The 22,809-nt window shown below is 44.3% G+C and overlaps 1 protein-coding gene across 1 annotated transcript in view; it reads left to right on the top strand.

Moving 5' to 3' along the window:
• The first annotated feature begins 436 nt into the window (after positions 1-436).
• The window catches only part of GADL1 (glutamate decarboxylase like 1), a 564,135-nt gene continuing 541,762 nt past the window's right edge, over positions 437-22,809 (top strand). The window contains exon 1 of the mRNA XM_073678031.1: positions 437-727. Coding sequence (XP_073534132.1) covers positions 721-727 — 7 coding nt within the window. The 5' untranslated portion in view covers positions 437-720. The remainder of the gene's footprint in view (positions 728-22,809) is intronic.

Genomic DNA, 22,809 nt, shown 5'->3' with positions numbered 1-22,809 from the left:
AAAATGATGGTTCAATGTTTTCACTACGTTTTATTGTAATAATATACAATATATAATTAATGCTACCCTGTTATGGGAACTAATGTATGCAGCACTCCTCTGTTTTATTAGACACATTTTGTATAGAGCTCAAATTCATTACAAAATACTATATGTATAAAGTTGTAGGATGATACATGTCAGAAGCCCGTAATGCAAAGTCGTGACATAGAAGTGTATTATAGAAATCTATATTTTCAAATATTCTCTTAGAATTTCTATAATTAATCATTACACTTAGCGTTGGAATTGAGTTTGGACATTGCAAGAATTCCAAAGTGAGGACTTGTCAATGGAGCATGGGTCAGTGCTGCGTGCATTATAGCTGGAAGGGCTGTCCCTCCCTTCTCACCATCTGGTCTGAGCTTTTTTATTCTCCCATTCTGTAAAGACTGGATAAGGGCCAGCTGGCATTCGTATTAATAGATGCCCTGCTTTGCTATTGGAGAGAAGCTCTGAGGCAGCAGCTGCAGCCGCAGGACAGAGCAAAGCCAGGGTGGAGACAGGAACACTGACACCAGACACCTGTAAAATATTCACTTGTGCAGAGGACACCCCGCAGTGATTTCCCTTGGGACTAGGATTTCATTTGGGGAGCCCTTAGGCGAAGCAAGCAGAAGTCACCTTCAACGTCCAGAGGCCACAGTGATCAGCAGCCAGAATATACACACTGCCGGGCATATGGAGGGTAACAGACTGTGCTTCTCTCTATCCTTCCAGCATCAGTTCATTAGGCAGCATGCAGCAGCTTACATGCATATATAGGTTTTGTATTTCCAACATAAGGAAACATTGTCTTCTCACTAGAGCGCGTAGAACGCCTGCTTATTGTATGCATGCTCATTGCCTTTCATTCACGGTCAGAGCTTATCATGTTTTATAGTAGATGATATTGATTGGAATAGTTGCTGTGACTTGAGAAAGAACTAACTTTACTGAAGTGCACATTTCCAGACCTAAAATCATATTGTAAATTGTATGCTTTAAAATGATCAATATATAGTTAAGCAGAAAAGTATTATCACTTGTTCTAGTAATGAATGCTAACATTTTACCTACTTCCCCAGATACGTAGATGATCTACATAATGTATAAGCCATGAAATCAAGCTGTCACTGCTGGGTTAAGGGTTATTATTGAGGTCAAGTATTCCTAGCTGGGGCCTTATCTAAGGTTTCTGACCCTGAGGTGTCTGCTCCAATTGTTGTCTCCAGTAATACGTTTGTGGTGTTATACTTTACTTAAGTTTTTGAAGTCTGAATTTGATATCAGAAAATTATATACTTTATTTCCATGTACGATAGATGTTGTGAACATAGTTATTTTTAGTGACACATTTAGGGTTCACTCACTTTTGCGATTTTTTTTATTTATTTTTTTTTATCGGATTGCACTCGGACCAATGTTATTCAATGAGGCAGTACAGATCTGCACATTTTTTCTCAGCTGTATTTGGCGTGAAAAAAAAAAAATCACAGCATGCTGCGATTTCACTCTGAAATCTGATGAGTGTGAGAAAACATGCCATAAGGAACATCAATATATTACAATTCTGTAGCATAAGAAACTGTAAATGGTCCTGTAAAAGATTAATAGCTGCTGAGTGAAAAATCGGATTGTATACGGACAGCACATGGATGACAACTGAGGAAAAGTATCGTCCCACTCTCCTGGATGAGAATGGGACCGATTTTTATATACACTAATGTGAGCGAACCCTTAATGAATATGTTTTTATACAGAGAAAAAGGAACAAAACATGGCAAACATTTTAGATAAAGTTTATTATATGCTTATTGTCATACAGTTTGGATTGTTATTTGGCTTTCTCAGTACAGAATAGACCTTTAAAATAGGCTGTCTAAAGTGATATAAAACTCCTGCCTTTCCGTTGAGTTTCTTTCTTTACCAGCAAATGTTTAATTTACTAATGAAAGCACAAAATGTTACAGAATGTTCTTCTAATATAGTATTAGATAAATGTAGCAAAACTAGAGCAGGGAATAAATATCAACCAATAAGATTCCATCTCTCCACTTTTTCTCCATTTACCTCTTGTACTAATTTACCTTTGTGTTTGAGTTTCTTGATATTTGGGCTTGTGCCCAGAATTGTACGACACTGTATTAGACCGCCCATACAAGTGCATGAGCCTCTACAGGTACTTTCCAAAGACAAGATAAAATAATATTTATGTGAGCGCACTGTGCAATGGAAGTTGCTTGAGAAAGTACAAGCACATAGATCATCTTTGCATATACATTTCTAGAGAGGTCTTGAACTGCAATTCTATGTGCCACTGTACCTATTGTTTAACTGTTGGTTTTATGTTAAAGTATAGTCTATTTGCAGAAGATGAGAAATAGGTCTTCATTAGCAATGTTTAAATCCCTTCAGCATTGTACTTCAGGCAGCGCCTTTATAGCAAAACCAAAGTTAAGGTGATATTTCAATCTACATAAATTATCATTTATCTGCTGGAGTTAAGATAAGTTTAAGATTGTTGGCCCCAATGTTGGGAACCCAACAAGTTGACAGAATGGGGAACCTGTGTGTGTCCTGTTCTCTCGTGACCATATGACTGTGGACCAGACATGGTGAAATGGTTGGTTCTTTGTGTATGCACCCTGTTGCCCCTATTTTTGCATCTTCAGTACCATATACTTAGAATGGAGCTTCCCCCCTTAGTAGAGCACCTGTGTGACCAGCCACTCCATTCTACTTCTCCTGGCTTTAGTCTAACGACCAGTGAAGGACCAGAGAAACATAGGACACATGTTTCTTTTTCTGGCAATCAATAAAAGTCGGACTCAAACCAATCTAACAGTTATCTCCTATCCAATGGATAGGTGATAATGTGTGTGGACAGGTTTTCAATAGAAACAGCTGCTACTTTCCCACACAGATGGACAAATTCTGACAGTCCTGATAACACCTGACATAACTATCATAAGTTAATGTACATGCTACAATTATATGCTGCCTAATTTATATATTACGGGTCTAATGAGGTTTTCTGAGAAATCATTAAATCACCAATCCTTAAGATAGGTTACCAATTTGTGGTAGATGAATTCCAACAACCAGCAATTAACCCTTCCATACATGAAGCAGAACCTGTAACTATTTATCACTTGTAGCTAAACATCACTGAAATGAGAATGAGTTGAAGTACCAGAGACCGACTCATGTATGGATATGCTGATGTGCCTGAATAAACATTAAATAGGTTAATGTGCTTCATTAGTTTTGAGATTTCCAAAAGTCAGAGAGTATGAATTCGCTTTCATTATCTATTGCTGGAGATTCCCTTCAAATCTAAACCCATGGAACTTTTAAAATACCACTATGGATCATTACAGTGTGTAGTTTCTACAAGTACAATTTTTTGTAAATTTAATTTATAGTTAGTGAGGCACATTTAACATATGGATCACTAATTTGGCTTCGAAGGCCATAAATGTACAAACAAGTCACATTTTGGTCACGTTCAAAAGTTCAGTATTTGGTCAGTTATTTTACATTAGTAGTTCTAAGCCAAAATTAGATGTGGAACAATCAGAATTTTTCACCCACTCCTGGCTATGGTTTACAAATAGTGACGTAAAATACTGACTAAATACTGAATATGTGAACGTGGCCTAAATGACATTAGTATATTTTTGGATAAAAGGATTGATTATGGTTTTAATTTTTTTTTTTTTAATTAAAGGTCTTTTTGAGTCTTGTAAGCTTTAAGTCATAAAAAAAGCCTCCTCATGTTTCCTAGAGGATAAATGACCATTTCTTTCATCTTAAGAATAAATATGCCTCCATAGATCTTAAATCAATACATAGTATTGGCACCCCTGCAATTCTGTCAGATAATACTCAGTTTCTTCCTGAAAATGATTGCAATCACAAATTCTTTGGTATTATTATCTTCATTTAATTTGCTTGCAAGGAAAAAACACAAAAGAGAATGAAGCAAAAATCAAATCATTAATCATTTCACACAAAACTCCAAAAAAGGGCTGGACAAAAGTATTGGCACCCTCAGCCTTACACTTGGTTGCACAACCTTTAGCCAAAATAACTGCGAACAACCGCTTCCGGTAACCATCAATGAGTTTCTTACAATGCTCTGCTGGAATTGTAGACCATTCTTCTTTGACAAACTGCTCCAGGTCCCTGATATTTGAAGGGTGCCTTCTCCAAAGTGCCATTTTGAGATCTCTCCACAGGTGTTCTATGGGATTCAGGTCTGGACTCATTGCTGGCCACTTTAGAAGTCTCCAGTGCTTTCCCTCAAACCGCTTTTGGAAGTGTGTTTTGGGTCATTGTCCTGCTGGAAGACCCATGACCTCTGAGGGAGACCCAGCTTTCTCACACTGGGCCCTGCATTATGCTGCAAAATTTGTTGGTAGTCTTCAGACTTCATAATGCCATGCACACGGTCAAGCAGTCCAGTGCCAGAGGCAGCAAAGCAACCCCAAAACATCAGGGAACCTCCGCCATGTTTGACTGTAGGGACTGTGTTCTTTTCTTTGAATGCCTCTTTTTTTTCCTGTACACTCTATGTTGATGCTTTTTCCCAAAAAGCTCTACTTTTTTCTCATCTGACCAGAGAACATTCTTCCAAAACGTTTTAGGCTTTCTCAGGTAAGTTTTGGCAAACTGCAGACTGGCTTTTTTATGTCTCGGGGTAAGAAGTGGGGTCTTCCTGGGTATCCTACCATATAGTCCCTTTTCATTCAGACGTCGACGGATAGTACGGGTTGACACTGTTGTACCCTCGGACTGCAGGGCAGCTTGAACTTGTTTGGATGTTAGTCGAGGTTCTTTATCCACCATCCGCACAATCTTGCGTTGAAATCTCTCGTCAATTTTTCTTTTCCGTCCACATCTAGGGAGGTTAGCCACAGTGCCATGGGCTTTAAACTTCTTGATGACACTGCGCACGGAAGACACAGGAACATTCAGGTCTTTGGAGATGGACTTGTAGCCTTGAGATTGCTCATGCTTCCTCACAATTTGGTTTCTCAAGTCCTCAGACAGTTCTTTGGTCATCTTTCTTTTCTCCATGCTCAATGTGGTACACACAAGGACACAGGACAGAGGTTGAGTCAACTTTAATCCATGTTAACTGGCTGCAAGTGTGATTTAGTTATTGCCAACACCTGTTAGGTGCCACAGGTAAGTGACAGGTGCTGTTAATTACACGAATTAGAGAAGCATCACATGATTTTTCAAAGGGTGCCAATACTTTTGTCCACCCCCTTTTTTAGGTTTGGTGTGGAATTATATCCAATTTGGCTTTAGGACAATTCTTTTTGTGTTTTTTTCATTGAAGACAAATTAAATGAAGATAATAATACCAAAGAATTTGTGATTGCAATCATTTTCAGGAAGAAACAGAGTATTATCTGACAGAATTGCAGGGGTGCCAATACTTTTGGCCAGCACTGTATAATATAATACTTCACTTCTTTATACACTAGAATGAATGAATTTGATAAGAAAACTTTTACACATGTATAATTAGATTTTCATTTCACAATAAATTATCTGCGTTTGAAAAGGAAACATGATGTGTACGCAAGGGCTGGCTGGCAATGTTTGGCCTGGGGGGCAATCCCATAGCACTGACACATGAGCTGCACAACCCTTTCTTTAAGTTTGGGTCTCATGTAGCACTCGTTTGGAGATTAATAAAAAATGGTTTTCTTATTGTTAATAGTTGCACACTTTCAAAAAAATATGCAGCCATTAACAATAAGTAAATTGCACTTGATTTCTAATTTTGCATAGAAAGACTCTGCAGTTTGAGGCAATCACATAGATAGTGCAGTAATAAAGAAAAATGCAGGTGATCCAGCAAAAAAAAAAAAAGCTTAGATACAAACTATAAAACTTAGCTTTTATTAGCCAATAAAATAATGCTCGAAAAACATTTTGGCAAGAGTACAATGTAAAGATTAGGACCTACGCATAAGACGTCTTACTCATCTAATATATATAATAGTCTTATCCCGTCTGTCTGTCCTTCTGTCCAGGAAATTCCGTGTCGCTGATTGGTCCGGCCGCAGCCAATCAGCGATGCGGGATTTCAGAAAAAGATGGCGGCCGTTAGCGGCTCATCTGCCACACGGAGGTCAGCGGCGATGCAGCCGGGAGATGACAGGCGATAGCCGGTCATCTCCTGGCTGCTCGCAGCAGAAGTACCCCAACCGGCGGAAGTACCCGCACAGGCAGCGCCGCTCCCCGGTCCTCACTAATACCGGCCGCGACCAATCAGCGATATTGGCGCCAAATTTAAACACCGCTCTGCTGATTGGTCGTAACCGCTGGCCTCGACCAATCAGAGATATTGGAGCCAAATTTAAACACCACTCTGCTGATTGCGCCCGGTCGGCCACATACATATTCTAGAATACCCGATGCGTTAGAATCAGGCCACCATCTAGTAAGACCATAAGTAAGAATGCTTGTCGAAATGCGTATGTCCTAGTCTTTGCATAGCATTATTTTAATAGCTATTAAAGGCTAAATTTTATAGTTTTGTATCTAAGCCTTTTTTTGCTGGATCACCTGCATTTTTCCTGGTTCCACTTCAGCTGCTCTGATTTGATCCGTGCGAGACGATGAATGCTCCACGCCCTGTAAGGTGAGCGGACTTTCTTTTTTCTTGTTCAATGCAGTAATAAACCCCCTTCATAGCAGAATAATAAATCATCCCCCACACCATTATAAGTTCATACCCTTTTGCAGTGATTACCTGTAGTATATTAATCCTCCCACTCTGCAGTAATCAGCCACCACTTCCCACCAATTATAATCATACATCCCCTTATAAATAATAATTCATCAACCTCCATACATGTAACATATCTGCTGCAATATTCAATCCCCTCCCCCTGCATTATAGATAGGATAGAGCATGGGTCCCCAACCTGTGGCTCAGGAGCCACATGTGGCTCACGGGCCTATAATTTGTGGCTCACGGCTGTCTTCTAACTTGATGCATTAGGAAACATCTGTGGAGATGATGAATTTTGTGAGTAGCCCCACACCGAAGAGCGGATCTGGATGCATACTGTTTACTGACCTTGAGAGTTTAGAGATCAATTAAGTATAGTAATCTAGATATAAAATGATACTGCCAGTCGGAGGGTTGCTTGAACTTGGACGTGGCAGTGTAGTGGGAGTGCTTAATGTGAGAATAAAGAATCTGGGTAAGGTGGGAACCCCCTGATGTAAATATACTGCCTACAAGGAATTGTGACACAAAATTTGATGTGATTGGGAAACTTTGGCTGCCATACCAGTAAAGGGGGTGACAGTATTTTAAGGTGAGGGAGCAGGATGTTGCTACTCCTGGGGAGAGAGGTCAGGTTGTGGCTCGCGAACCTCAGAGCTGAATGTGGCTCTCCAGTTTGAAAGGTTGGGGCCCCCTGGGTAGAGATTAACATGCTGATCACTGGGGAGTGCAAACATAGGGGGGGCTCTGGAACATGCGTCTCAGTAGTGTAGGTGCACAAACGCAGCCTCCACTCCATGCATTGTTTATGGCATTGCCAAGTACAGTGCTTGGCTATTTCCAGCAGTCTCATAGATAATGAATGGGGCAGACCGAGCATGTGCACCTTCAGTCCATTCACGACGGGGCTGCAGAGCATCGCTTTCAGGATTGCTTGGGGTCCCAATGGTCAGATCCCCAGTGATTAGCAATTTATCCCCTAGTCTATGAATAGTGAATAGCCTCATTTTTTGGTAATAACACTTTAATCACTCTACAACCAAAGATTAAAATAATACCCCACCCCTAATGTGTGTGTGTGTGTGCGTGTGTGTGTGTGAGATAGAGAGATATACAGTACAGACCAAAAGTTTGGACACACCTTCTCATTTAAAGATTTTTCTGTATTTTCATGACTTTGAAAATTGTACATTCACACTGAAGGCATCAAAACTATGAATTAACACATGTGGAATTAGATACTTAACAAAAAAGTGTGAAACAACTGAAAATATGTCTTATATTCTTGGTTCTTCAAAGTAGCCACCTTTTGCCCAGGTGACTAGCAACCAATGGGCTCCTACCTATGCCCAGAGACCCACCCCTATCTGCTCCTACACCACTGAGTTTTCCTCCCCCTCCCCACTCCAGCCAGGGACAGAAGCTGTCGTACCTGCACTTCTGCGGGAGCACCGTTGAGCTGTCCCTCGGAAATGGGGTGTGTGTGGTGCATGCAGCCTAACGAGCCCTAGTCCACACTCCATCCTTACATGGAGTGGAATATCACACCTCTGCTTTGAGGTGCAATACCGCTGTAGCAGCCGAGCCCTCGGGGTGCTACTCATGCACACACACACACATACAGTATACTTACATATATATATGTATATTGTGAGGTAGCACTATTGATCATGTTGAGGGGCACTCACTTCACCGGGTCAATTAAAGCACACAAGCAACGTTTTCCAGTAAACTAAAGTCCTGCAGTTTATTATACATCATACACTGCTTATAACATGGTCCATCTCAGTGGCTAGCAGGAATGTTACACACGTAATATCCTAAAGCCTTTCAGTGGCAGCTATGCCTGCTTGGCTTCAGATACTGTCCTCAGCAAGGTAACAACACTAATTGTCCATATCAAGCACCATCTTTTACCTTTGCCGGGTCTAGCTGCTTCTATCAGTTCTGTTCTGCCAAAGCCGTGGTTTAAGGCCCACCAGACTTGGTCTCCAGGCCTCATGCCTTCCAGGGCTAATGGTGTCCCAGGCACAGATATCAGGTCTCTTGCCTCTCTGTGTTTCAAAACCATCTTGATATATATCTCCTCTGTGCGCACAGGACCTGTGATGACTAGTGTTGAGCCACCCCCATAGTGGTCCGGTTCTGTTCGGTTCGTCGAACACCGGGTGTTCGAGGAACTGTTCGTCGAACTGTTCATCGAACACCTTAGGACACCGTCGAACACCGTTAAAACCAATGGCAGGCAAACAAAAACACATAGAAACACATAGAAAATACATTCAAAGGTGTCCAAAAGCTGACAAACTGCTCAGAAGACGCTCTCTTTAAAAAAGCCGGCCGGCAATTCAGCAGCGGTGCCCGACAATTTAGAACAGAAAGAATAGAGCTTCACACATAGATTAGATAGATAGAAACATATCAGTCACATATATAATAAGTACAGTGACAGTGTTGCTTACTGTACTTGTCATTTAGTGTAAAGGATTTATTTAAAAAAATAATAGTGTTTTCATGCTCCGTCTCTTTAAAGAAGCCGGCCGGCAATTCAGCAGCGGTACCCGACAATTTAGAACAGAAAGATAGAGCATCACACATAGATTAGATAGATAGAAACATGTCAGTCACATATATAAGAAGTACAGTGACAGCGTTGGTTACTGTACTTGTCATTTAGTGTTAAAATAAAGGATTTATTAAAAAAAAAAATTGGCGTGGGGTTCCCCGTAGCTTTAGTCTCTAGCGGAGGTTAAGCAGATGGCTGGGGCAGATGTTTGAAGCCTGGGAAGGGGGTAATACCCATGGAGCTTCCCATGCTACTAATATCAGCCCCCCGCTGAATACCTAGCCTTTACTAGCTATTAAAATGGGGGACCCCCCCAAAAAAATGATGTGGGGTCCCCCCTATTTCAATAGCTAGCAAAGCCTAGGCAGACAGCTGGGGGCTGATATTAATAGCCCAGGAAGGGTGCCATGAATATTGGCCCCCTCCCAGGCTAGAAACACCAGCCGTCAGCCATTCCAGAAATGGCGCATCCATAGGATGCGCCAATTCTGGCACTTAGCCTCGCTCTTCCCACAGCCCTGTAGCGGTGGCAGTGGGGTAATAGGTCTGGGGTTGATGTCAGCTTATAATGCCAGCTGACATCAAGCCCAGTTTAGTAATGGAGAGGCGTCTATAAGACACCCAAATTACTAACCCCATAGTCAAAGTTAAAAAAAAACACAAACGCCCAGAATAAAGTCCTTTAATTGAAATAAAAACACAATTCTTTATTGTTCTAAATTAAACCATACTTACCATCACGCCCATTCCAGCTGAAGCCAACGATCTCCTGCAATAAAAGAAAAATAATAAAGCAACATCATCCTTACCTTTCGATGGTTCCCAGGACAGCTCCAGCTCTGCTACATCGAGATGACAGGCTGGATCGCAGCAGAAAGCTGCCATCCAGCCTGTCATCCCGCAGACACTGAGAAGCGCAGGCATGCTTGCGCTCCTCAGTGTCAGTGTGACGGCATCCAGATGAGACGAGGTCATGTCCAATGAACTCAGCTCACCTCATGCACGTCCCTGACAGCGTGGGGAAAATTCTCCTGCACTCAGCGCTTCAGCGTGAGAATTTTCCCATGCTGTCAGTGACGTGCATGAGGTGAGTTCATGTCCAATGATCTCAGCTCACCTCATGCACGTCACTGACAGCGTGGGAGAATTCTCACGCTGAAGCGCTGAGTGCAGGAGAATTTTCCCACGCTGTCAGTGACGTGCCTGAGGTGAGCCGAGTTCATTGGACATGAACTCGTCTCATCTTTATGCCGTCACAGCGAGACACTGAGGAGCGCAAGCATGCCTGCGCTTCTCAGTGTTTGCGGCATGGCAAGCTGGATGGCAGCGTTCTGCTGTGATCCAGCCTGTTATGTGAATGTAGCAGAGCTGAATCCGTCGTGGGAACCATGGAAAGGTAAGGATGATATTGCTTTATTATTTTATTTTTATTGCAGAAGACATTGGCTTCAGCTGGAATGGGCGTGATGGTAAGTATGGTTTAAGCTAGAACAATAAAGAATTGTGTGTTTATTTCAATTAAAGGACTTTATTCTGGGTGTTTGTGTTTTTTTTTAACTTTGACTATGGGGTTAGTTATGGGGTTGTCTTATAGACGCCTCTCCATTACTAACCTGGGCTTGATGTCAGCTGGCATTTTAAGCTGACATCAACCCCAGCCCTATTACCCCACTGCCACTGCTATGGATGCGCCATTTTTGGGGCGGCTGACGGCTGGTGTTTCTAGCCTGGGAGGGGGCCAATATTCATGGCACCCTTCCTGGGCTATTAATATCAGCCCCCAGCTGTCTGCCTAGCCTTTGCTAGCTATTAAAATAGGGGGGACCCCACGTCATTTTTTTGCAATAAATACATAACCAGTTAAGCACTGCAAACAGTGTGACATAACGAAATGCACAAAGCAGTGTCAGACTAATAGCAGTGCTCAACAATCTGAGTACTACTGTATGAGTGATCAATCTCACATGGTGTCATTGCCATGGACAATGTCGTCTCATGCCCCAACAGCACTGCACTCTGGAGGGAAGCATGAAAACGCATCATGCTGCATGGGCGCATCTTAAAGATTGTGACATGACCGCAGATTTACTCCTTTCAGCCCCCTCTATACACAGTACAATCCCAAACTTCAGTAAATGGCTCCACAACCCCTGTATAGAGTTTCCTTATGCAGTAAATGCTCTTCAGCATCTATATACAGCCTCCACATGCAGTACATGCTCCTAAGCCCCTGTATACAGCCTTTATCTGCAGTGCCTCACTCCCATATACAGCCTCCAATGCAGTACATTACTCCTCAGGAGCTGTATACAGCCTCCATCTGCAGTACATGTTCCTCAGTTTCTGTATACAGCCTCCATCTGGAGTACGTGTTCCTCAGTTTCTATATACAGCCTCCATATGGAGTTCATGTTCCTAAACCCCTGTATATAGAAGTACATTGTTCCTCAGCCTCAGTATACAGCCTTCATGTGCAGTACCTGGTCCTCAGCCACAGTACACAGTCCCCATGTGCAGTACATGTTCCTCAGTCTCCGTATGTAGCCTGTCTGCAGTACAACTCTCTTCAGCCTATGAGTATGTGTGTGTGTGGATAGATAGATAGATAGATAGATAGACAAATACACCCACACACATATTGTGGTAGATCGGCTCGCTCAGCTGCACACGGAGGTAGACCCAGGAACACTCTTGCTTTAAATTTCGCAGTGGTTTATTAAGGTATAATCCACTGTCAAGTCCATCAAAACAAACAGGCCTATCTTGGCACCAAGGGATAAAGGGGTAAATAAAAGAAAAAATAGATAGCACAGTCCAGAGGCCTGTGGGGGTCCGCCCGCACACGGTTAGCAAATCACACACGATTCAGGTCTGTACAACCACAAGCTCCTTTTTCTGCAGCTGGACTCTCCAGATACACTGAACAACTAATGCCTCAGCAAGCGGTCTATTTAAACCCCAGACCACACCCTGGGGTGGAGATATGGTGAACGACCTCCCATCCGCTCTATGGTCGTTCACAAAAACCCAGCCCTTTTAAAATGGTTGCTTAACTCCTTGTAACATTTAGTGTGTGGAGCAAAAACGTCTGAGTTTCAGATCACTGAAGCTAATAGCCTCAGTGAAAGATTTCTCATCTCCTGCCCTTTGCCAGTGACTTTGTCACAATATATATACAGTAGTGTTCAAAATAATAGCAGTGTATTTAAAAACATGAATTAAGCACAAAATCTTTATACTAGTTTTATTTCCATGCATTGGGAACATTGCACACTGTTTTCTAATTCAAAACATGAAGAGAAATGTATATAATTTTTAACTACTGTACAGAAAATAACAAAAAATGAACATTGGGCTGTTCTAAAAAATAGTAGTGTCTGCATTTGTCTTTACAAACTCACAATATGTACTCTTTGTGAGGATTTAACATTCCTGTTAATCACTAACCTAATATTTAATTGTATACCCACATTTTTTTAGAACTGCTTCACATCTATGTTGCATAGAGCCAACCAATTTCTGGCACCTGTCAACTGTTATTCCAGCACAGGATGCTTTGACTACATCCCACAATTGTTTGGCATTTATTGGCTTTGCCTTCAGAAACAGCATTTTTGATGTAACCCCACACATGTTCTATCTGATTAAGGTCCGGGGATTTGGCTGGCGACTCCATAACCTCAATTTTGTTGGACTGGAATCAAGATTTTGCTCATTTACTGGTGTGTTTAGGGTTGTTGTCTTGTTGAAACACTCACTTCAAGGGCATATCCTCTTCGTATGAGGTAACATCACCTCTTCACGTATTTTAATATATGCAAACTGGTCCATGATCCCTGGTATGCAATAAATATTTCCGGCACCAAAGTAAGAGAAACATGCCCATATCATGATTCTTGCACCACCATGCTTCACTGTCTTCAGAGTGTACTGTGGCTTGAATGCAGAGTTTGGGGGTCATCTGACGAACTGTCTGCGGCCCTTGGACCCAAAAAGAACAATTTTACTTTCATCAGTCCACAAAATGTTTCTCCATTTCTCTTTAGGCCAGTTGATGTATTCTTTGGCAAATTGTATCCGCTTCAGTACATGTCTTTTTTTACCAGTGGGACTTTGCAGGGACTTCTTGCTAAGAGATTAGCTTCACACAGGCGTCTTCTAACTGTCACAGAACTCACAGATAACTTGAGAATGTCCTTGATCATCCTGGAGCTGATCATTGGCTCAGCCTTTGCCATTCTGTCTATCCTTTGATCCATTCGAATGGTAGTCTTCCGTTTTCTTACACGTCTCTCTGGTTTTGCTCTCCATTTTAAAGCATTGGAGATCATTTTAGTTGAACAGCCTATCATTGTCTGCACTTCTTTATATGCTTTACCCTCTCCTATCATTTTTTTAATCAAAGTACACTGTTCTTCTGAACAATCTCTCGAATGACCCATATTTCTCAGGCTTTCAAGGAAAAATGCATGTACAACATGTGCTGGCTTCACCATTAAATAAGGGCCACCTGATTCACACCTGTTTTTTCACAGAATGATTGACCTCACTAATTGAACTCCACACTGCTATTATTTTGAACACACCCCCTTTCAATTAATTTTTCAAATACATAGACTCAAAAACATGCAGATCATGAATGCTGAGTCTGTTGGTTTTCTTAGAATCTACAGCACCAACTGATAAATTGTTTGACGTGGTAATATAATTTATACCAAAACCACAAAACCAATGATTAATCTGGTTAGTCATATTGGACTGCAATTATTTTGAACAATACTGTAAATACACACACACACAGCTTGCATATACAGCACATGCGCCTCAGGTTCTGAACACAGCCTTCATATGCAATAAATGCTCCTCAGCCTTTGTATACAGCTTCTGAATGCCCTACATGATCCTCAGCCCTTGCATACTGCCTCCATATGTAGTGCATTGCTCCTCAGCCCCAGTACACAGCCTCTGTAAACAGCCTTCATGTGCAGTACATCGCAATTTAGCCCCTGCATACAGCCTCCACAAGCAGTACATCACCCCTTAGCCCCTGTATCCAGCCTCCATATGCAGGACATGATCCTCAGCTCCTGTATACAACCTCCATCACTCCTCAGCCCCTTTATAATTACCCAGCCTTCCTCTGCAGTTCATTCCATCTCTTGATCCAATACTCCACTCCGGCAGGCAGTTAGAGGCTTATCTTCAGACGTGCGCAGCATGCCTCTGCATGTGCGTGTATTTTTCTTGCTTATTAAATTTAAAGGTACAGCATGCTCAGGGCCAGTGGCAAAGCCCTGATTATTGGCCAACCTCTTTAATTCTTACAATGTTTTTGAGACGTAGGTGACATGAGTGAGAAAGTGATTGGCTATAGGGAGTAAAGGAAAGATCTGATTCAAATATAACCCCAGACAGAGAGTGAGCTGCTTGGAAGTTATGGTGGCGCAAACCAAAAAAATGGTAATATCAGGTTTAGGTAGGTTAGTAGAGGATGGAAACACAAAGAGTCCAGTTTTGGAAATAATCAGTTTTAGATAGAGGGAAGAAATAATGTTAGATACAATTACTGATATTTTGTATTAATGCAGGGGTGATATCAGGAGAAGATGTGTGTAAGTGGGATTCATCAGCATAGACATGGTATGAAAATCAAATCTGCTGGTGGTTTGTCCAATAGAGGTGGTGTATATAGAAAATAGGTAGGGACCATGGACTGGACCATCAGGAACAGCAACAATAAGGGAAAGAGTAGGGGAAGAAAAAACAGCTAATAATATACAGAAGGAGCAGTAAGAAAGGTAAGAGTAGAACCAAGAGAAAGCAGTATTCTTGAGAGTGAGGGTACCTGCCCACGGTCAGGAGCCACCTGACATGATTTGTGACTATTTGGCAGCGTTAATAGGTAGGAAAAATAGGTATTCCTCACATGTATTAAAGCTGTCAAACAGTCACAAATCTTGTTCACGGAGCGATGAAAACGTAACCCCCGAGCACGCTGAAGATAATAGGTGCTCGCCCGAGCATGCTCGTGAATCTCGAGCAACGAGCATGCTCAATCATCACTAGTCTTGACCATCCTTTTGCTTAACCCGTTTGTCGTGATTCGTTACCGTCTTGGAATTCTGACCTTGGACTGTTTCCTGACTATGCCTTTGTCTCTTCATCTGTCTATGACATACTCTCTTGGCTTTTGACCTCGGACCTCTTGACTGCCCAGCATCATGGCTTATCTGTCAGTAGTAACTAGCATCATATAGACCAGTAAAGTTTGATTTCTCCTTATTTCCCATGTTTTTTAAGGAATTATTATTTAATGGCGATGTCTAGTTTAATGACTGAGTGTAATATATATATATATATATATATATATATATATATATATATATATATATATGTAGCACCCTGAGGACTCGGCTGCTACAGGAGTATTGCACCTCAAACCAGAGGTGTGGTATTCCACTCCCGGGTAAGGATGGAGTGTGGGACAGAGCTCAGATAGCTGCATGCACTACACTCACCCCATTTCCGGGGGACAGAACAACGGTACTCCCACCAGATAGATGTGCAGGTACGACAGCGTCTGTCCCTGGCTGGAGTGGGGGGGGGGGAACATCCCAGTAGTGTAGGAGCAGATAGGGGAGGGACTCTGGGCATAGGTAGGAGCCCATTGGGTGCTAGTCACCTGGGCTCGGGTGTCAGAGGGAGTATATAAGTTGGGCACCATCTTTAGACAGGGTCTGTTCAGCCTGGAGGAGTGGAGAAAGGAGCTCAGCCAGAGAGGGCTGAGGGGGAGCTGTGGCTCCGTCTGGGCCCAGCTCCAGAGCCAGGCCTGAAGCATAGAGAGGGAAGGAAGAAGAAGAACACAAGGAAAGGCCCAGAGACGCAAGCAGAAGGAACCCTGAGATCCCACGAGTGAACTAAAACGGGTGAAGGGTTGGCAGAGAAGGATACCGGATCCCAAACTGGTGGAGGTCAATCATCCTTAGCCAGGAACCGGAGGTCGTGGTCAAGCTTTGGCACGACCCCTCGCCACATCCACCAGGAAGGCACGCCACATAGGGTCAGGAAAGCCGGAGAGAGGTTTTGCCCCATAAGACCCGAGGAAGCCGGACATAGGTGGGTCCCTGGTGAGGACGGCCAGTAGGAAGGAAGAGAGGGGAGCTCTGGACCACGCTCTGGAATCGCCTGGGAGTTGGCCGAGTCCCTGACCTGGTGGACGCAGCACGGCTCGGGTGGTCCTACTGTGCACAAGGATCTGATAAAGAACTGTGAGTAAAGCTTTTGAAACTGCACTTCCCGCCTCTGTGTTCCTGCCGTCTCACCTGCACCCTCAGCACTGGGACACCCTCACCATCACTCCCATCATCATCTCTAACAGATCTGCCCTGAGGCCATACTCCTCCCGTGGGGAGTCATCTCATTCTCAGCTGCACAAACAACACCGGCCTCAGCGGACTGCCGTGCAGCGGCGGTCCCGTGACCGCAATCCACGAGTGGCGTAGTCGAACATTCTAACATCTACTGCTAAATACTGCCGCTCAGTTTGACTCCCTGGGCACGGACCGGGTCACCGCCACAAGACTACTACCCCCATCTGATCCGGCTCCGGGTAAGCCCCCGTGCGCGTGATGCCGCACGACACAGCAGGCCCAGGGGCGCGTCAACTTTTGGCGTAGTCGGCAGGATTACGTGCCCGCAACCGACGGGTACTGCGTGCCTGAAGAAAAGTTCATATTTACCGTAAAAAGGAGTCTCCCGCCAATTCCAGAGGGTTCCCGCCATCGGACGCCATCTCGGGTCGTTTCCCGCCGTTTGCCCGCCATCTGCAGCCTTTTCCCGCCATCCACGAAGTTTCCCGCCATAAGGAGACGATTCCCGCCATCTGAGACGATTTCCCGCCCTGGCAGAGCGGACTCCATTATGGGCGTGCCAGAGGGTGGCAAGAGGCCACCTCCCATCGTGGGCCAGGTCCAGGAATGGCGCCAAAAGCGGAAACCGCCCCCACCAGCAGAGACTGCAATGATAGAGATGTCCATCAGCATGAGGGGGCTGCCCCTGGAACTGACTGTCACCAAGTTGCCCCGGGACCACCCTCAAGGGGGGCGGATAGAGAACAAAACAGAGAAGATGGGTGCGGCCTGGAGGAGTCTGGACAGATCGCACCCGGAGATGGAGGAAGAGTCGAGCAGCACTGACCCTGTGGTCCGGAACCTGTTGCAGGCTGCCACCCCAGAAGGCCTGGTGGAGATCCTGGCACAGCTCCCCAGAGATCGGGAGCGTGCACAGACCGCGCTGGAAGCCCTGGCCCGGAAGATGGCCCAGGTACAGCAGGAAGCACTGGCCGAGTGGAGAAGGGAGATGGTCCAGCAGGCTGGAACCCGCCAGCAGAGGACGCCACCCGCATCGTGGAGCATGTCTGCCCCTGAGGATGGTGCAGGAGGGACGAAGGCCGGAGACGACGCCGCGGAGGGAGCCGCAGGGATGGAAGCAGGTAATGAGGACGTCATCACCCCGAGCCCAGTAGCCGTAAGCCTGCCCCAGCTCCCCGTCGCAGAGCCCGAAGTTCCACTCACCGCGCCCGTTGCCGCACCGCCGCTGCTTCCAACTAGGCCTCAAGCGGCAGGAGCCGCGGTCGCGCCCTCTGTTACGCCACGCCCCTGGACCCTGAGCGAGGCAAAAGAGGAAGTGCCCCCGGCCTGGTTGCAGGGCCGAGTACCCCCGGGCGCCGCGGTCTAAACAGCGCCCTCCTCCCGGGAGGCGCCATACCTGAATCCAGACAGGATGCCTACAGCCTGGACGCAAGGCCGAGCGCCCCCGGGCGCCGCTGCCCCTACAGCGCCCTCTACCTCCACCGTGCCACCCCTGGGTGAAGATCTGTTCGCACAGCATACTAGCCCGGATGGGCTGCCTTTCGTTTGGCCACCGGAGTACGTCAACCCCCGACTCCGGAAGGAATGGCCTCTGTGTGAGCCTCTGATCCCGGCTCCGGCGCCCGCCAAAATTGTTCCGCTCCCGCTGGAGGAGGCCCAAATTGCATGGGACCCCACCGGTGAAGACCTCATGGGGTTCACCCAAGAGACCCGGGCGGCCGCAGCCCAGCGTGAGGAGTGTTGCCGTCAACAACTGGAGGTCTTTGGGAGGGAACGGCGAGAGAGGCGGATCCGCGAGGAACGGCTGCAGGTCCAAAGCGCGGAGCAGAAACGCCAGGCCCGACGAAACCCCCGTACGGCCCACGGTCCCCGCGCCACCGGGACGGTAATAAAGTTTCAACTGGAGAATGGCTGGGGCTTTATCCGGGATCACCGAACCCCCGGCGACGTCTTTGTCACCCGCAGGGATGTCGAGTCTCACCTGCCGGAGGGACACCGAGGACGTGACCTTTACTCAGGTGATGAGGTCACCTTCACCCGGCATCAGTGTGCCAAAGGACCATACGCCCTTCACGTGCACCGGTTGACGGAGGAGGAGATGCAGGATGAGGAAGACCAAGAGGACCCGGACGGGTCTGAAGACTATCCTCGGGAGGAAACAAGGAGAGGATACCGCTACTGAAGGAAGTAGCATAAACAAAGTACTGTATATAGTTACCCGTCAGGGTATGAGAACTGTTGCTGAGTGAAGTGTGGTCCCCGTTGGGACTAGTGTGGAATTGTTTAAAGGGACTGTATCCTGTGTGCCCCTAATCCCTTACCAGGCTGAGGACTGTGAGCAGCCATTTCCTTATTTCCCACTGGCCGAGGACTGAGAGCGGCCATACCCTGTAAATAGTTGCGCTTCTTCAGGCGCACCCTACTGGTTTTATAAGGAACTGTTTTTCTACTAGTGACTGTTGCACTTTACCTGGTCACAAGTTGCACCGTGGCCAGAAGAACAAGAACGTTCTATATGAAAGAGTTTTATATTGAAAATGTATGCTGCTAAGATTATAATATAAAAAGTTACCTGTAAAGTTATATTTTCTGATGTTTTCGTAATGTTTTATACCCGTAAATTTAAAAGAGAAAAGTACCTCCCATAAAGGGATGATTTTGTAGTTAATGTTTTATATGTTAGCGTATACTTTAAAATTTTGTATGTTTATTATGTTTTGCTCTTTTCCAGCCCGAGGACGTGCTGTGATTTACCAGGGGGGAATGTAGCACCCCGAGGACTCGGCTGCTACAGGGGTATTGCACCTCAGACCAGAGGTGTGGTATTCCACTCCCGGGTAAGGATGGAGTGTGGAACTGAGCTCAGATACCGCGCGCCGGTAGCTTTTTTTTTAAGCTTTTTTCACTGTTTTCAGAACATTAACAATAAGAACATGGAAGAGTCCAGGAGCCATTTGGTGAGCTGCATATCCTGCTACATGTTCACAGACTTGCCAGTGGAAAAGCCAAACTTCACATGCCAGAAATGCAAGCTTGTGTCCCTGTTGGAGGAAAAGTTGCAAAATCTAGAAGAGAGGTTAACTACCTTGAAAATCATTAAGGAAGGTGAAGAGTTCTTAGACAGAGCAGAATTATCTCTTCATGATTCAGAAAGAGAAGAAATTCGATCTGCACCTGACGAAACAGAGGAATGGAAGCATGTGACCCACAGAAGCAGGAGGATCGAGAGGCAGTCAGCACCCATACTGCTCAGGAACCAGTACCAGGCTCTCACGCAGGAGAACCATGAAGAAATACAGCAAAATAAGACTTTGCCAGCAATGAATAACCTTGTAAGCCCTCAAAATCCTCCTGGATGGAGAAAGAAGAATGTTGTGAAGAAAAAACGGAGAGTGGTGGTCATGGGGGATTCCCTGTTAAGAGGAACAGAGGCCGCTATCTGCAGACCAGACATAACCTCAAGAGAAATGTGCTGTCTTCCAGGAGCAAAAATTAAAGATGTGTCTGACAGGATATCAAGACTCTTCAGACATACAGATCACTACCCATTCCTGCTAATACATGTGGGGACAAATGACACCGCAAGAAAGGACCTGGAAACCATCTGCAGTGACTTTGAAGACTTAGGCAAGAAAGTGAAAGAATTGGGAGCGCAGGTGGTCTTCTCATCCATCCTCCCAGTGGATGGCCATGGAACAATGAGGTGGAATAAGATTCTACAGGTGAACAACTGGCTACGTCGATGGTGCCGTCAACAAGGATTTGGATTTCTGGATCACGGGATGAATTACCTATACGATGGACTACTTGCTAGAGATGGGGTGCACCTTACGAAGACTGGAAAACATGTATTTGGAAGTCGCCTTGCTACACTCATCAGAAGAGCTTTAAACTAGAACAATGTGGGAAGGGAAGCAAAAGGCCAGAAAAAGCCATACAGCTGACAAATACTATTGAGATCTCTGCTACTGGAAGTGGAAAGGAAGAACAAAGACAAAACAATTTAAATAATAAAAATATGGGAGGAAGAGAAACCAATCACAAACTAAAATGTTTTTATACAAATGCACAAAGCATGGGCAACAAACAAGGAGAATTGGAACTACTAATGCAGGAAAAGGAATATGATGTCATTGGAATCACTGAAACTTGGTGGGACGATACACATGATTGGAATAAAAGGCTAAAAGGATACAACTTATTTGCAAGAAACAGACTTGATAAACGAGGAGGAGGTGTTGCATTGTATGTTAGAAAAGCGTATATCTGCACAGAGATTGAAGCTTCAGAGACTGGGAGTTCTGTGGAAACTGTTTGGGTAAGAATACAAGGAGAGAACAACGGAAAGGACACCATTGTAGGCATTTACTACAGGCCACCTGGGCAAGCTGAAGATATGGATGAACTCTTTATGTATCAAATGACCAAGTTCTCCAAAAAATATGACGTAGTGGTCATGGGAGATTTCAACTATCCAGACATTTGTTGGGAATCTCTCTCAAGTAAAACTAACAGGTCAAGCAAATTCTTATCCTCTCTTGCTGACAACTTTATCTTCCAAAAGGTAGGGGAGAAAACAAGGGGATCTGCTACTTTGGATCTAATCCTTATAAACAGGGAGGAAATGGTTGAGGAGGTAAAGGTGGCTGGGACCCTAGGAGGCAGCGATCATGCTATTATAGAATTTTGGATAACTAGAGGAGGAAGACATGTGAAGACTCAGACTTCAAGGTTAGATTTTAGAAAGGCAGATTTTAAGAGACTCAGAAAGAGAATAGGAGGGATCCAATGGCTGGATGTCCTTAAGGACAAAAATGTCCAGGAAGGATGGGAAATTTTTAAAAATGAGATTCTCAAAGCACAATCGTTAACAATCCCGAAAAGTAGGAAGAATGGGAAGCATTTAAGGAAACCAGGATGGATGAACACAGAACTTAAACACATGCTAAAAAGAAAGAAAGAAATGTTTATTAAATGGAAAGAGGGAGGCATATCTAAAGAAGATTATAATGCAGTCTGCAGATCCTGCAGGGCACGTATCAGGTTAGCTAAAGCTGACAATGAATTAAGGCTTGCAAGAGATGTCAAAAGCAATAAAAAAGGATTTTGGGGGTATGTCAAAAGTAAAAGAAAAGTCAAAGATGCTATAGGATTTTTACAGGATGAAAATGGAGAAATGGTAAGAGAGGATGTTGAGAAGGCCGAACTTTTTAATTCCTATTTTGAATCTGTTTTCTCTCAGAAAGAAAATGTAACATCAACTGATCTTCACTGTCCTTTTAAAGGAATAGAGGAATCCAAGTTATCTGTAAACAGAAAGATTGTGAGGGAATATTTAGCTAACATAAATGAGTTCAAGTCTCCAGGTCCAGATGAATTACACCCCAGAGTACTGAAGGAGATCGTAGAAGAAATTTTAGAACCACTCTCCATAATCTTTGAAAATTCTTGGAGAACAGGAGAAGTCCCAGAAGACTGGAGAAGAGCAAATGTTGTTCCTATCTTCAAAAAGGGGAAGAAGGTGGACCCAGGGAACTATAGGCCAGTGAGTCTGACTTCTATACCAGGAAAGATCTTTGAACAAATTATTAAACAACATGTATGTAAGTACATGGATAAGAATGAAGTGATTAACCAGAGTCAGCATGGGTTTGTAACTAACAAGTCATGTCAGACTAACTTAATTTCCTTCTATGACAGAATCACTGACTGGGTGGATCAGGGAAATGCTGTAGATATAGTATATCTTGACTTCAGCAAAGCATTTGACAAAGTATCTCACACCATCCTTATTGAAAAAATGACCAAGTATGCAATGGACCAGGCAACTGTTAGGTGGATTCATAACTGGCTTAGTGATCGGACTCAAAGGGTGGTTGTAAATGGCTTCACATCCAGCTGGATGAATGTCTCAAGTGGGGTACCACAGGGCTCCGTCCTGGGACCTGTATTGTTCAACATCTTTATCAATGATTTAGATGAAGGAATTGAGGGTAAACTGATTAAATTTGCTGATGACACAAAGCTAGGAGGGATAGCTAATACTAGAGAAGAGAGAGAGAGGATTCAAAAAGACCTAAATAAACTGGAGCAGT

Source organism: Phyllobates terribilis, unplaced genomic scaffold (genome assembly GCF_046119375.1).
Source record: "Phyllobates terribilis strain yellow unplaced genomic scaffold, ASM4611937v1 Scaffold_4__5_contigs__length_816908805, whole genome shotgun sequence".
In the NCBI taxonomy this organism is placed as follows: domain Eukaryota; kingdom Metazoa; phylum Chordata; class Amphibia; order Anura; family Dendrobatidae; genus Phyllobates; species Phyllobates terribilis.
The sequence above is the reverse complement of the archived record's forward strand: the minus strand, read 5'-3'. Positions and strand labels throughout refer to the sequence as shown.